This window comes from Eretmochelys imbricata, chromosome 16, assembly GCF_965152235.1.
Source record: "Eretmochelys imbricata isolate rEreImb1 chromosome 16, rEreImb1.hap1, whole genome shotgun sequence".
Classification (NCBI taxonomy): Eukaryota; Metazoa; Chordata; order Testudines; family Cheloniidae; genus Eretmochelys; species Eretmochelys imbricata.
The window spans coordinates 20,064,952-20,080,906 of NC_135587.1; the positions used below are offsets into that span (position 1 = coordinate 20,064,952).

Consider the following 15,955-nt stretch of genomic DNA (forward strand, 5'->3'; position numbering starts at 1 on the left):
AGTGGATCACAAGCTAAATATGAGTCAACAGTGTAACACTGTTGCAAAAAAAGTGAACATCACTCTGGGATCTATTATCAGGAGTGTTGTAAGCAAGACATAAAAAAGAATTCTTCTGCTCTACTCCATGCTGATTAGGCCTCAGCTGGAGTATTGTGTCCAGTTCTGGGTGCCACATTTCAGGAAGGATGTGGACAAATTGGATAGAGTCCGGAAAAGAGCAACAAAAATGATAAAATGTCTAGAAAACATGACCTATGAGGGAAGATTGAAAAAATGGGGTTTGTTTAGTCTGGAGAAGAGAAGACTGAGCGGGGACGTGATAGCAGTTTTCAAGTCCATAAAAGGTTATTAACAAGGAGGAGGGAGAAAAATTGTTCTTCTTAACCTCTGAGGATAGGACATGAAGCAATAGGTTTCAATTGCGGCAAGGGAGGTTTAGGCTGGACATTGGGAAAAACTTCCTAACTGTCAGGGTGGTTAATCACTGGAATAAAATTGCCTAGGGAGGTTGTGGAATCTTCATCATTGGAGATTTTTAAGACCAGGTTAGACAAACACCTGTCGGGGATGGTCTAGATAATACTTAGTCCTGCCATGAGTGCAGGGGACTGGACTAGATGACCTCTCGAAGTCCCTTCCAGGCCTATGATCCGATGATATGGATAACGAAAGTATGGGAAGAATACTCCTGTAGTCTAGGCATATATAGATTGACAGTGTGCCTTCAACACCTCTGTAGAGAGAGCCTTATTAATCTTTCTCTTGGCTATACACCAGCGTGAGTGAGAGGAGGCTCAGAACTATAGAGCCAGATCCTCAGACAATGTAAATCAACACAGCTCCGCGGATGTCAAACCTCAGCTAAGGAACAGGCCGTTAGTGTTCATGTGTGTATGTTGTTACAAATTATTTCTTAACAATGTGTACATTTATCTATCAAGACAGGTTATAGTTTCTACATAAGAGACAGTCTTCCCTACATAATTAAGCTACATTCCCTGTACTACATATAACAGAGTAAACATACATTGTCTCCAAAAATAGTTATACACATATGCTGGAAACAAAGTACGTTCTATTCAATAGGATCATGTAGGGGAAAGTTAACACTCCATATCTGTACTAGGCTGTCTGGGGCACCTTCATTCCTGGTGTAACTGCATGGAAGTCAAGGAAGTTGTATCAGCGATGTATTTGGGCCTCTTTGCCTGCATTGGACACATGGTTTGTTTTATGCATACTGGGCCAAAGCCCATTGGCTTTAATGATGTTGCACCAGCATCTGCTACTAGTGTTTTTGGTCCACTGTGCAAGATTTCTGGTCCCAGTGGTGTAGAGCCTTTGCTGGTGACAGCACAAGGTGTGGGTCATGCTGGCTTTGGTTGTGTCTGGCAGTAGGATGTAGAAGAAACTGGATGATTTTCTCTTTCTGTTGCAGTTGGCGTTGAGAGGCCCTGCTGGCCCTATGGGTCTTACTGGAAGACCAGGCCCTGTGGTAAGTAAGTAGCCAAACACTGAGGACAAGAAGGCAAAGCTGACACCAGGGCATTGCCTTGGAATTGGATCTCTGATATTATTGGTGCCCTGATTGTCAGAGAGCCTTCATTTTGCTGACACACACATTTGCGCATCTGCTCTCTGGCCTCTGCTCACTGTCCCATGCCCCTGTGTCGGGATTTGGATGTGCACACCGCTTTGGGGCAAACAATCTTGTCACAGCTTCCCTGTGCTCCCCCACGTCAAGCAACGTCCCTGTCATCGTCTATGAATGAAGCCTTGTGGCAAACAGAGACATTACCCCCGAACATGGCCACACACTCCTGGAAAAGTGCTTGTTTCCGCACGCAGGGTCTAATTGCTGGAGCAGCTGTTATTCTACTCCTGTTGCATTTGGTGCTGTGGGTTCCCAGCCAACTCTCGTGGTCCCGGGGGTTAATGCATCCTTCTTGACATCGTTCGAGTCTTGACCATGGCAAAGCCTAACCTAACTGTATTGTGCATCCATAGGGACCCCCAGGCAGTGGAGGACTAAAAGGTGAATCAGGAGACATGGGGCCTCAGGTGCGTATGAGAAAATCACAGTAATTTTCAAAAGGGGGTGGAGGTGGGATCTTGTCTAAAGCTACTAAGCCTGTAACCAGGGCTTTTATAGTGGCCCATCTGGAGGAAGAACTCAGGCTTTCTAAAGGGTGAATAAGATTGGACAGACATGAAAATATGTTCTGCACCTACATGAGCATTTGAGTATCCAAATACAGAGCTCAGAGATCCTGAGACAGTGGAATATTCCACATTGCCAGCCTTCTGAAGAGCAGGCCAGTACTGATGATCCAGGACATCAAATCCTGAAAGCCCTTATTTCCTTCTTAATCTTTTCCCAGGCAAACCTACAGTTCAGTACATGGAGAATTTTGCTCCCCATTTAAGTCCTGTAAGATTCTGGGATGGGCTGACCAGGCTCAGTGGTGTGGGTGGAGAATCATGCCCTTGGCATGCCACGCTGCTCCACCCGGGAAAAGGGAGGAAAATAGTGCTCTTGTCTATTCTGGCTACTAGCACCTCTGAACGTGTATCAGCCTAAACCTCATGATTTTATCTTCATCTCGAACAGCACTTCCACTGGAAACAGTCTATCCACACAGCCTGGGCAAACACTGAATACAAGGTGCAACAGGATTCTTGGAGGTCCCACTTTCATAACGCAGGCAATAGTTCCAGTATAGAAATCCTGAAGGCCCCTAGTTAGTTTGTAGCTCACACTCAGGCAAAACTCCCATTCTCTACAGTGCGAAGCCTGAGTAAGGACTGAAGGATTTGCCTCCAGAACATGGAGTCACCGACAAGTGGGGAACGGTTCACATGATTAAGATATCCCTTTGGTGATACACCAATCAGTCCTCATGACACAGTGGGAGTTTCCTGTCCTCATCCCCTGCACAATGGACCTTTCCTGTATTTGATGTATGGAGGACTCTGTCCAGTGAGGTTAATGTCACATGTTCTGTGATCCCTGCGACCTTTGCTAGTGGCATTGTCTTAGCTGGTACATTACTCATCTCCTTCTCTGGTTTCCACCCTTGTTCTTTTATCTCCACTGAACCACCCGAGGAATGAGTGGCTCTGCCTTTATACATTTGCTTACTTTGGGCCAGGTTTACAAAGGGGTTTAGGCACCTAAACTAAAAGATAGTGGCTTACCTTAAGTAGGTAAGGTGACGAACTTCAATGGACTTTCAGTGGGAGCTAGGCACCTAATTCACTTCAGCACTTTTGAAAATCCCACTGGGTATCTCTAGGCACCTAAATATCTTTGTAAATCTGCCCAGTTGAAAAGATATGACAAGATGGGACTTAACCCTTCTTTTAGCTGCACTGGACAGGCCTGGCTAGAGTGGGCCTGTGTCTTGGTCTTGTCCTCTGGAGAATGTGCATACGGTGTATCATCGTCTGCTTCGTTTTTTCTCCCCACTCTCTTCAATCTATTGCAGGGTCCACGAGGCACTCAAGGCCCCCCAGGCCCATCAGGAAAACCAGGCCGCAGGGTAGGTGCACTCAGAATCTCTTTGACGTATTTGAAATCGGCTTCCTGCAACTGCTGAGGGAGAGGGGGCAATGAGCGTGTCACTGAGAAGGTGATACGTTGCTGGTGACTACCCGCCCCATGTCACAGTCCTACCCAGGGGCCAGACTACGTTGGCTTCTGCGCATGGCAGATATCTGTAACAGGGAGGCCTCCCAGTACCTCTAAACTTATATACATATAATGGGGAGGCCTAACGGCTCTAAGGCATAAAGAGAGGGATGATGGGGTGAGGTGCATTTCCCATTGTATTCCACACTTCCCATCTTCTCCTATGCGGTTGCTCCTCAGTGGTCCAAAATATACCTGCACGCGTGCATTGGGCCTGATTCTCTCACACTGCTTTTGCTGTAACTCCATTGGCTTCACTGGGTTCCTCCGGATTCTCATTAGGGTGAGCAGAGGATCAGACCCATGGGATACACATACAGGAGATCGTGTACGTTGTATTCACACCCTATGCATGCATCTCCACAGGTGCACGTTAAGAGGTTGAGCTTAAACGCCCTGTTGCTTCTGCATGCTAGAGCGTCGGCTCCACTTGCCGGCGGGAGAATTAAGAAACTATTTTGCATGACCCATTCCTGGGTTACTAATAAGTTTTTAACTCGTTACAATCTATGAACACCATAATTACTATTTCTTGCAATGTGCCAATTTACATTTTATTCATGTCTTCTCTTTTAAATCAATGGCCATCTCCCGGTATCCAGGGTCCCTACCATTTTATACTGTACCCTTGGTTAGAGAGCCAGGCAAAGATAGGGCTGCTGCTGTCACAAAAACAGACCGTCATTTTCTCCCCACAAGGGAAACAGTCCCACTGCCAGTGGGTTCTGAATTATATAAAACTTCATTCAGCCACAAGCCAAAGAGCAGATGTCCCTGTGGTCTTGCTCAGCTTTTGTACTTGATTTGCCTTTCCTCTCTTTCAGGGACGTGCTGGCAGCGATGGTGCCCGGGGAATGCCAGGGCAGACAGGACCAAAGGTAGCTTTACGCATTTGTATGCTCTTTGTATTCACATCTGCTTTGGCAAACACAAACCAAATGGACCCTAGACAGAAGGAATTCAGTCCACTAGGAAGGGAAAGGTCCAGCAGTGTCTATATAATCATGGGCTCAAAACATTAGAGGTGGAAATGAGTCACCAGGGTCAGACAACAATAATGAGAGATTTTTGGTACAAGGTTTGTTAAACCAAAAAATTCCTTTGAGTAAGAAATATGCTCCCTCTGTGTGTGTGGTTGAAGAGCAAAGACTTTGGAATCCCAATTATGAAAAACACACAATGAGCAGTTGAAAACGTCATGAAATCAAACTACAGAAAAGTACCCATTAACTGGGTAAGGAAACTTACAAAGTGTGTCATGAAATTTTAATATCATATATGAGATGAAATCCTGTACTTCCCTGTGATCTTGTACTATTCGGAAGCAAGGAAGGAGCTGTTCCACCAAACTGAATGCAGAGGAAGTTTGCCCAAGGAATCGTATATTAGAAATGTTAAGTAGTTTATTATGTAGATACTTAAAACTGGAATAGATGGGAGTTTCTTGATACAGAGAAAGGAGTCTGCAAACCATTTATCCAGTAAAGTGTGCATTAATGAGTGTTGTCTGTCCTCAGAGGAGTGAATGCCAGGGAGACATGAAAACCAGAATAATGAATAGTAGCCGAGATGGTGACTAATTCTATTGTGGGCGGACTTCAAGGGGCACTCTAGAACTTGACCAAAAAAATAGACATCTTGTTACTGCTCATGTATCTTGTGTAGGCAACTTCAATTGCTTGCCAGGTGGATTTATCCTTCAATTGCTCTGGCGTTACAGACTATTCCTGCTTATAAAGTATAGGGATGGAGAACAGGAGGAGAGGCATGCAACTATAATTCCATTATAAGTTAAATTAGCATGAGAGCATGTTTAGTGGCTGGCAGAGCAGAATGGGACACAGGATTTCTGGATTCCCAACTTTGTTAGTTTACTATGTGGCTGGGGACAAGGAATTTCAGCACTTACACAGGGATAACAAAACCTATTTTATGGGTGAGGTGTGCCAAGTCCAGCATCATATATGGAAGCACCCAAAATCAGCACTCCCTTTTTGTTTTCCTCTCAAATTCTGATCCTGGTGTGTTTTGCCCATGGATGCTCAGGCAATTTATCGTTGCTTTTTAAGCATAAGGCCCTCCTTCCTCCCTGCTTTTATTTGTCTAGCAGGTTGTGGGCAAGAGGGTAGATTGCAAGGGGTCAGCTGCTGGTGCACTATAGAGTACATTACGGTGACAGATGACTAAGCCACAGAGTGTGATGCCCACTAGTGATTTTCCTTGGTGAGGTGACTGGTTACTTATATACTCTGCTTTGCAGACCCCAGGGGCTTGTTCCAGCATAGCCAAGTCTCTGCTGAACTGATCCATGGGAACGTCTCTGTTTTAGCTCAGTGGTGCAGTTCCCAACTTTAGTCCTACACACAACTTCTTCCTATCAATTAAAATATCAATGGATAAGTGCTGCTGTGAGAGATCCTCCAACAGGCTCTGTTTGCACAGGATAAATCCCACCAGCTTCGAATGATGAACCTCTGCAGGGCAGAGGCTACCCAGGGTGCTGAATAATAGATGGATAGGAGTTTTATGATGTACATTTTCTTTCCACTTGGTTCTCAAGTAAGACCAGAAACCTCAGTCACTTTATTGAAAGGAACATCCACTTAAACTCCAAAGAGAAGTAATCAGATTTAACATCCATCTATTTTCCTTCTTAGACCATAAACTTTCTTGTCTTTGATCCTAATTTTATTAACTCAGTTTCCTGTTTCGTTTCTTTTTTCCCCTTGAGTCCCTAGCAGGATTACAGGGAAAGCTTTGGCCAGAAAGGTGGGATGCTTTCTGAGGGGGCTTAGAGATTGAATTTGAAGAGGTGCTGACGGACATGGGAAAGTTGCTATTTAGGTTGCTACCCAGGGGTTATGATTAGTAACGGCATGAAATTTAGACAGTGAAAATGTGGACTGAATATCGCAAAAACTTTCCAAAAGGGGATGTGTTTGGCAGTAGAATACTGTCCCAGGAGAATTGGTGGAAGCCACATTGCTTGAGAAACAAAGATAGGCTGGAAAAATCATTACATGTACAATGGCAGTAATCGGCGAGATGGGTAAGATGGCATCATGGAACTTTTTCATCTCTAATTCTGAAGTCCCTGGGGCTGAGATAAGAAGCTGAAACACTGTCCAATGCCTGTGGATAAAATCGATCCCTCCTTGGCCCAGAGACTAATCAAAGTGGAAAGGGGTACAACAGTGAACAGAAATCTGGACTGACCTTGTCTTTTCTTGTAGGGTGACCGAGGTTTTGATGGGTTGGCTGGTTTGCCTGGTGAGAAGGGGCACAGGGTAAGTTCTCATTTCCACGGCATCCTTGCGACAATCTTAAAAAGAGAAAAAAACAAACAAAATGGCCATGGAACATTATAAAGGGTTATTGAGCTCCCAAATGGATCAGTAGGGGAGTGATACGGTGTTCTGAGTCTGTTGGGAGTTGTATGGAGTGTGGTTAGAACTAAGAGGGAGACATCATGGGTTGGCCGTTGTAAGAGGATGACAGATCTCTGTAGGAGTGCATAGGACATGTCATAAAAACACATCCAACCACAGTGTCCGCATGGCGGGAAGCCATTGAGAGCTTCTGAAGGCACATGGAAGGGGGGAAAAAAAACAGCAGACTTTTTGGAGGAGGTAACAAACCCCAGAAAAGTAGAAAAGAAGCAAGAAACAAAACCTGCTTTTATGGTGTTGTTATTGATGAAAGGCAGCCCCAAAAAATGGGATTCTTCTGTGTGCTTTGCAATTAAGCAAGAAGCCAACTCTTTTGGCAGGCAACCCGCCACCCCCACCCAAGAATGTAACCATTACTTTCTAAAGCAAGGGGGGAGTGTTTTTAGCAGTGGAGGAGATTACATGGTGATTACATGCTATGGTGGGGCGGAAAGGTAGCGCATAAGGGCAGTGTTTAACCAGCTAGAAAATGCTGTGATGTGTTTGGGTTGGAATGGGAACTATGCAGCAAAGCCAAGGTCCCTGTTCTCCGAGAAGCTGCTGTGCATACCTTCGACACCCTGGCTGGTTTTCGTACCCATTATGAGATGTCATGGGGAAGGTCTGTGATGGATTGTGCTAGTCCAGTGAAGCAGGCCCTGTGAGTTCTGAGGCTGCTGTTATACTGTAGAAAGGACTCTGAGATTAAGCTCTAGCCCTGGATGATAGCAAATGTGTCAGTCACAAGGCATTTCCCATACACCCAACGGGATCCCCCGCCAAAACCCCAAGTTAATTCAAGTTACAGGGATGTTCAGATAACACGATATCCCTGTTTGGTGGGGGAACAGGCAGCTGTTCTTCGGGCAGGGATGGTTTCCTTCTTGCCAGTTTCACATCAGGGAGGGGCAGCTCAGGAGGCATGGTCATTATTAGTGAAACCGATCATGGAGGACAGGGCTGGCCCTAGGTTTTGTGAAGTGTCACACGCAGAGCACCATCTAGCACTCTTCTAGCTACCACCAGTGCCCCCACCTTTGCATACCCATAATACAACCCAGTTCCTGGTGGCCTCCAGAGGCTATGGTGACATTTCTCCCTCCCCGAACCCGCCACCTAGAGGTCATGCACAATCTGCTCCTCCATTCCTGAAGCCCTGTGATCTCCCCTACATGGACTGGGAAGATAGGAGGTTGAGAAGAAGCACAGCTATCTCCGCAAGAAGTGTGGGACCGGAGAGGCAAGTGTGGGACACAATCTCTCCCTGTTCCGTGGCAAAAGGGGACCACGGATGTGGGTTGAGGATGTTCCTCTGCCTGATGGATCACATGTGTGCACATGATAAATAGTGTCCTATATGGCTACGGAGTAGTGGCCATAATTCTAACGGGTTTTTGAGTGTACTAGGAGATGGGGAACAACTGAGCACCTGGTCCCACGAAGGTTGGGGAGCAAAGCGGTGGGGCCTGATGCTGCTCTCCCTCACACCTGCTTTACATCATGAGGGAGAAGAGAATCGGCTTAGCTTCTCTGGGGATTTCCTGAAGTGGCTGATTCTAATCTTACATTCCTAGGGTGATCCAGGCCCATCAGGTCCACCAGGAGCACCTGGAGATGACGGGGAGAGGGTAAGTTTATCTCTGAATACAGCTTCCTTTTGAATTCAGAACTATGCCCTGTAAACAAGAAGCAGGTGTGATATCAGACATGTAATGAAAACAAAGAGCAAGCAAGCGCTGGCGTGTTATTCAATGCAAAATCCTGATCATCTTAAATGAAGGGAGAGCATCTGTAGGTCTTGGGGTAGACTGGAATTCTGCATCCATGCAACATTAAAACATATACTCATGACTCAGCCTGCATTACAATGGTTCTGATCATGTTCTCTGTTTGGCACTTGTTTTAACTGGTTAATTCCAGCTGGGACTAGCAATGGCACTGAACGGGGCTCACAATGAAGTAGAACTGGTTGAAATTTTTCATATGAAACCCATTTTGGTGTCTCCCGTCCCCCCCACCCGAATGAAGATTTTTTTGTGGAAAATTTTTGGATTTTTCAGTGTTTCCCTTTTCTTTTTACTAGTATTGAAAACCTGAACAATGTTGAGTTTTTTTTCCCCACCTTTCTCTTGCATTTTTCCTTTTATCTCCCTTTTTTGGTGGGAAAAGAAAAAGAGATTTATTATTGGGGAGGAAGGTCGAGAGAAGGGATAAAAACTGGAAAATGTTTTCCAAAAGGTTTTCTTTTTTTGCCAGAAAAATTGACAGGTTTTTAAAAAAAATTCACAAAAAAATATTAGAATGATTTTTTTTTCTTTGTGAAATACACTTACCTACTTACCCTTTTTCGGTAAGTGCTAGTAAAATGCAACAAGGGCTCAGGGACAGGAGTTCCAGACTGCGCTGGGGACTAAACATTAAAATGGTTTCTAATCCCACCTCTGGAATGGTTCATGTTAGCTTTAGACAAGTGACTTGTTTGTTTCCTCTATAAAACAGGCATAACACCTACCTTTCTCATTGATAGCTTGTGAGGATTAATTAGTTAAGCATAAAGTGCTTTGGAGTTGAAAAGACCTAAGTATTATTATTGTCCGTCAGCTGAACAATATGTAAGGAGATACAGTAACTCTCTCTGAGTATGTGATCAGTCTTAAATCCCAAGAGGGAAGAGGAATTGTTTGGGAAGGGGATATGACACAGAGACAGTCTGACTTGGAATAATGGGATGAATTTTATTAAAAGAGGATTTAAGATGAACATCAATATTGATTTCCTAAGAGTGATATCCATCAGATTGTAAAATAGTCTCCCAGATGAACTGGAGGGAGCCCCATTGTTTGAATAATTTTAAAAATGAATCGGACAAAGCAATGAAGAATATTCTATAGGGAACAATGGTGCATTGGTAGGTGATGGAGTAGATGACCTAAAAATCACCCCATCTTTAATTTCTCTAATCTAAGGAGCCAACAGGTTAGTTCGGCTAAATTTAATTGCCATGCTGGCTTTTCTGTATTGGCTCCTCCATTCACTTAGTTACTAAATCTGCTGCTTATTGATCCACAGTCCTTGAAGTGTTCCTACAATATCTCATCTGTTAACAAAATCCGTCTTTACAAACAGATGAATTATGAAACATCCTCATAGGATTTATAATCTTCAGTAAATTCTGCACACATGACATTAGTCTCCAGGCTTATGAGGTCTTTCTTATGCACGATTACCATTTTATTACTCCAGGGAAGTTGGTTTTGTATGTGATTATTGTTTAACAAGGGTGAATCACCTACGAAGTGACTGAAATGTAGCTGATTTTCTCTCTCTCTCTTTCTCTTTTCCCCTCCACGGCCAAATAGGGTGATGATGGAGAAGTTGGACCCAGAGGTCTACCTGGAGAACCTGTAAGTACTTGCTAGTTCAAAATGTGGGCATCTTATTCTGCAGCACCTCAGTAACTCTGTAGTCCAGGGCTCCTATGGCTAGTGCTGTGCTTTGCAGGGATAGTGGCAGATAGTCACATAGTGCTACACAGTGTGTTAGATTAAATCTTCAAGGCAGTGAAGAGACATTGGACTCTAGCTGTCACTTGCAGATCTGTTCTGTCTCTCCTGTTCACAGCCATTTGAAAAATCAAGACACATTTCCTCCAATTTATTTATTCTTCAGACATTTTCAGCTAAACTTCTCAGTAGTTTTGTTTCCTCAGTGGCCCCTTAGTTAAAATTTAAAGTCCAGAATTTGAGCTGTGTTGCTTAGCAGTGATTGGTCAAGTCGGATGAGCAGAACTCCTCTAGCCTGGCTGTGGAGTGAATGGTTCATGGAAAGTGTATGTAAGCTTTGGTTTCAATGAGTATTCAAGCACACACAGGCTAAGCATTCGTTTTTCCAGGGCATTCATGCCGGAAAAACTTGATCACACAAGTATTTGGGGAAAATGAACACTTGGGCCTTGTCTGGGTTGTTGAGACTACAGATACAAATTGGCTGTTAGACATCACTGTGTCATCTAACCCTGCTCAGAGTAGGGCCAAACCGCATGGTGCTTAAAATGCTAATGGCAGTTCCCAACCCACCTCCACTAAAGCCATGATACTGCAAAGGCTTGCACAAATACTTAGCATGATGCCCCGTGAATTGGAGTCACGTGATGAAATCCTGGTCCCATTGTGAGTTTTGCCGTTGACTTCAGTGGGGTCAGGATTCCACCCACAGGGCATAAAGGAAAGTACATCTGCAAATCTTTGCAAGATAAAGACCTAAGGCTCCTGATGTTGCTAACTTGGGAGTTGCTGGACCGGGGTTAGCAATGGAAGGAATTCCCTATTGTAGACAAGACCAAAAGGGGATGCTAATGTGACCAAAGCAAATGCAGTGTAGAAGTTCAAACCAATATTGCTAGAGAATGTTTTGCGATATTCACTCAGCTCTCCCAAGAATTAATTTCTGCCCATTTGAGAGGTCCAAAAGCACAGTTGCTCCTGGCACCAAATAATCCTGACTTCATTGGCAACAACAAAAACTTTTTCTGACAATATGGAGATGCCTCTGTGCAATGAAATTGTCATTTCATTAAAATCAGCTTATTCTAGTGTCCAAAACATGTTTTCTTTGTATTAAAAGGGATGTGAATTACCTATCATATGCCATCAGTTTTGCTTTTATGCTGTCTTGTTGTGTTGTTGTAAATACCACATTAGTGATACCAGAGTAACTGACGAGAAATGTTGGGAACGTAGGAAAGGAGAGGGTTGGCATTTACAGACTCATTGGGACTAAATTATTCATGAGATGTCTGATTAACTTCTGGAAACATTCATCAACCTAGCGATCTCCTTAATACATGTCTAAAGCATGCATGGAAACTATTTTTAAATGAGTAGAAGAAAAAAAGTGGCTGAGGGCCCAGTCGGGAGTAAGTAGAAATTATAATATAAGAAACTTTGGCTGATAAATATACTTCCCCAATCTGCATGGACATCTCCTAATGCCATCAGCCAAATCCTGGTCCCATCAAAACCAGTGCCAATTTTGATGGTAAGATATGGCCCTTTATGTTTTACTGGTGGCACCTTAGAATTTGTTCCTGTAGGCATCTAATTCCATTCTGCTGTCATTTGTTAAAATTCCTGAAGCCAATTCAGTCAAGGGAGTTGTTTTTGGGAGGCCCAGGCATGCAAAGATTTAAGCACATGGGTATTTTCCAGCCTTGCCAAGGTATGCAGACGATCAGTGGTAACATTAGTGACCAGTTGTGCTTAAGCGTACGTCTTTCCAGACTCAGACCCATGTGTTCTGTTTTAATGGTAAAAACTGTCATGTTTTATCTTTTATTTTAACTCTTCTGTTCTGTCTGTCAATCAAACATAGTTTTTGTCCATGACAATGAACGAACACCGGTAACGAAGGCTACATCTAGACAGCAATAAAACCCCCATGGCAGAGAGTCCCAGAGCCTGGGTCAGCTGACGGGCTCGAGCTGCGGCTTTAAAAATACCGGTATAGACATTCAGGCTTATGGGCTCTGAGACCCTCCCCACTTGTGGGGTTTCAGATCCTGAGCTCCAGCTTGAACCGAAACATCTGCACTGCTATTTTATAGCTCGCAGCCTGAGCCCTGGGAGCCCGAGTCACTTCCCCCGAGCGTGGTGGCTTTTATTTCTGGGTAGTTGTACCCTAATGTAACAGAGGGCGTAGGTTTAAAAATGAGGCTTTCCACAGACCCACATGCCCAGTCTGTCTCCCTAGGGATCTGTCTGAGAGCTGAGCTTAGATTCCTCGCTTTGAAAACTAGCTTCCAAGGATGGGCTTTTCAAAAATGCCCAAGTGCTTTAGGAGCACAGGTATCACCCCCAGTAGGCCTTGTGGGCCTAAATCACTTAGGTCCCTTTGGAAATTCCACCCCTGGTAATTTACCTGTTAAATACAAGACTCAAACGCAATAACTCCCTGAAGTTGCCACTATGCCTCCCAGTGTGAAAAGTCAGAAATGTGAGGTAAACACCACGAGTCGTTTATTACCTTTGACTAGGATGGCTTGCCTTTTGGAAATACAAGTGAAACATACAATTGAGACTGAATGTTTTTTTTCCAGCCCTGCCAAGGCCAATAGAGTTTCAGTGGCACAAATTAAATCCAGTGAGATTTGAAACACCCACCCCAGTGCTGCCTGAGCGGCGTGAGTTTATTTCACACAGTACTGTCCACCTAGCAGTATTTGCTCTGAAGTATTTTGTAGGTCATTGCTTCCACAGCAGGAGAGTGCAGGAACAGGAGTGATTTACTTTGAAAGTTGGTTAAAGTGGGCCCTGTTCGAATATGAAAAATAAATGTCTCCATCTGTGATGGCTAACCTTTTTTGAAAAAGCATCCCAGACACACACACACTTTCTCTCTCTCTTTCAGTGGTCCCCAAACTTTATACCTCGTGCCCCCCCTGCCCCCGTCCATGCTGCCCCACAGAGCTGGGGCCAGGAGTGGGTCCAGGGCTCCGGGAGGGGGGATGCGGACAGGGGTAAAGGGGCCGAGGCTGTGGCCACAGCTGGGGCTGGGAGCAGGGTGGCGCTCCCTCCCCCCACCCCTGTGGGGGATGGCCTGGGTCCCAGATGCGTGCCCCTGAATGTTCTGATGCCCCCTAGGAGGGGCACACCTCACAAATTGGGGACCTCTGCTCTATTTTATGGCAACATCAATTTATAAAATAAGATATGGAGCATGTATTATTGTGGAACATGCTTTAAAATGTGTGATCCAGCAAGGTGCTGAGTAACATCAACCTTCACTGATTTCAGTGGGAGCAGAGGGTGCTCAGAACCACTCAGGAACAGACCCTAAGGAAGGTGCTATGAAAGCTTTGGCTGGGCAATATTTTTTTCCCCCGATTCTCTTAAGGCCTGAGCCAAAGCCCATTGAAGTCAATGGGAGCCTTTCCATTGACCTCAGAAAGGCTTTGGGTTGGGCTCTTCATAATTGGTGCTTCTAAGCATATTTGTTTCCACCTGCAGGGACCCCGAGGTTTGCTGGGACCAAAAGGGCCACCAGGTCCCTCAGGACCACCGGTAAGTTGCACAGGCTTGCTGTTTCTGCTGTTCTGCTCAACAAGTTCTGCTGAGTTCTCTAGTCAGAGCAAGCATGTCCCACTGAGGCACTCAGGCAGATAATCCAAGTGGATTATTTTATGCATCTGTGATGTGAAAGCAGGAGGTATAAAGAAGGGGTTAAAACTCTAGGGCCATATTCAGCCCTGCTTTGAGCCCAGCGTCAGTGGAGTCACTCCCATGCATACCAAGGTGGAATTTGGCCCATAGAGTAAATTAAGCATCTAGCCCAAAGTTAAAAGGAAGAACATAACTTATTACCACTGTGGCTTTTCTATTAACTCGTGCCTGAGTCTTTTGAAGCCTGGTTTAATACAGTTTTTTTCACGTTTTTCAAGCTAAATCCAAGGAAAGAGCATGCAGCTTTTCAGTCAGGCCTTTTAAGGAGATAGAGCTTAGTCACGTCGTCTGTCTTAGGCTCCTTGTTCCATGAAGTGCTGGTGTAAGGACCAGCTCTAGAGATCGTCATGGGTGATTGATCCCCAAGACGTCAACACGCAATGCCTCTAGCTGTTACTCCCTTCACTGGCAACAGTTATAGATAATTATTCCCTTCATGGACCAGCCACTAAGAGACCATGACACCCTTAGTCAGTGAGTTCAGAGGCCTTCAACTTCCATTGAGACTTGAAGGGAGTTGAGGATCTGGTCCCTAAAGTGGCTTATTTAGTAAGAGTGCCCAATAAAAACTGATCTCTGGTCCTGTGCAAGGAATCAACCTGTCGAAGGCTGGACCCCCCAGCTGGTGCTTTCTGATTGGCTGTGAGCCGTGGTGCCACAGACTTACCTATGGTACTCTGTGAATGTATGAAGCTGAATTTTTTTCCCTGGTTTCCATATATAAATTCCTTTTATTGCCGATGGACGAGGCTGCACTTCCTAAAGGACTGCAGCATCTCTGTGGGGCTCTCAACTAGCCTTCATCAATAACACCATCAAAACACAGTGGGACAAATCCTCACCTGGTGTAAATTAACATAGCTTCCGCCGACTTCATCCATTGTCTTCTAATGTGCTAATGTGCTATCTTTTGGCCCACCATTTCTATAAATCTGTCCACTGTTCAGAAATAATCTTCCTACAGTCAATATACAACATTTGCACAATGGTGCTGAGTTTTCTCTGCAGGCGTAAAACCGATGGAAAAAATGTTGAAATGGTCTTTGGAAAAAAAAACCCAAAACCGAATAACCAAACAAAACAAAATAATCCAACAACCTGGCATGAATTCTTGGCACTAGCTGCTTTGCCAGTCACCTTTAGGAAAACATTCTGTTTCCACTCAGCTGTTCCTTTTAGTCCAGAGGGCCACAGAGTATTTGATTCATTTTTACTGCATCTTCCTGCTATTTTTGGCTCAAAAGAGCCAGATGTTTTCTCAATTTAATGCTGTTTATTTTTTTTTAATCCCTACTCAGGGTGTGACTGGTATGGATGGACAAACAGGCCCAAAGGGGAATGTGGTAAGTCTTCACTACTTCCATCTATCCCCATACACTCTCTCTCTCTCTCTCTCCGTATAGTCAATCTTACATTAGATTTGTAATCACTGTTTAGTCCCTGTTGATTTCAAAACCAGTAGAGGCCATGGAGAATATCTTCCATGGTAAATGGATGTTAATTTATTATAGTTTGCAATGAAATTACATATTACATCCCTATGAAGATCAAACATTTTCATCATGATTTATGTTGTTATACCAAACAGCAAAATATAATCATTAAATCAAGAAAGA

At 44.4% G+C, this 15,955-nt stretch overlaps 1 protein-coding gene across 1 annotated transcript in view; it reads left to right on the forward strand.

Annotated features, from left to right (window-relative positions):
• COL5A1 (collagen type V alpha 1 chain) overlaps nucleotides 1–15,955 on the forward strand; it is a 244,255-nt gene that overhangs the window by 144,824 nt on the left and 83,476 nt on the right. Inside the window, exons 14-22 of the mRNA XM_077835961.1 lie at nucleotides 1,442–1,498; nucleotides 2,011–2,064; nucleotides 3,492–3,545; nucleotides 4,519–4,572; nucleotides 6,928–6,981; nucleotides 8,697–8,750; nucleotides 10,482–10,526; nucleotides 14,127–14,180; nucleotides 15,638–15,682. Of these exons, the coding sequence (XP_077692087.1) occupies nucleotides 1,442–1,498; nucleotides 2,011–2,064; nucleotides 3,492–3,545; nucleotides 4,519–4,572; nucleotides 6,928–6,981; nucleotides 8,697–8,750; nucleotides 10,482–10,526; nucleotides 14,127–14,180; nucleotides 15,638–15,682 (471 nt within the window). The remainder of the gene's footprint in view (nucleotides 1–1,441; nucleotides 1,499–2,010; nucleotides 2,065–3,491; nucleotides 3,546–4,518; nucleotides 4,573–6,927; nucleotides 6,982–8,696; nucleotides 8,751–10,481; nucleotides 10,527–14,126; nucleotides 14,181–15,637; nucleotides 15,683–15,955) is intronic.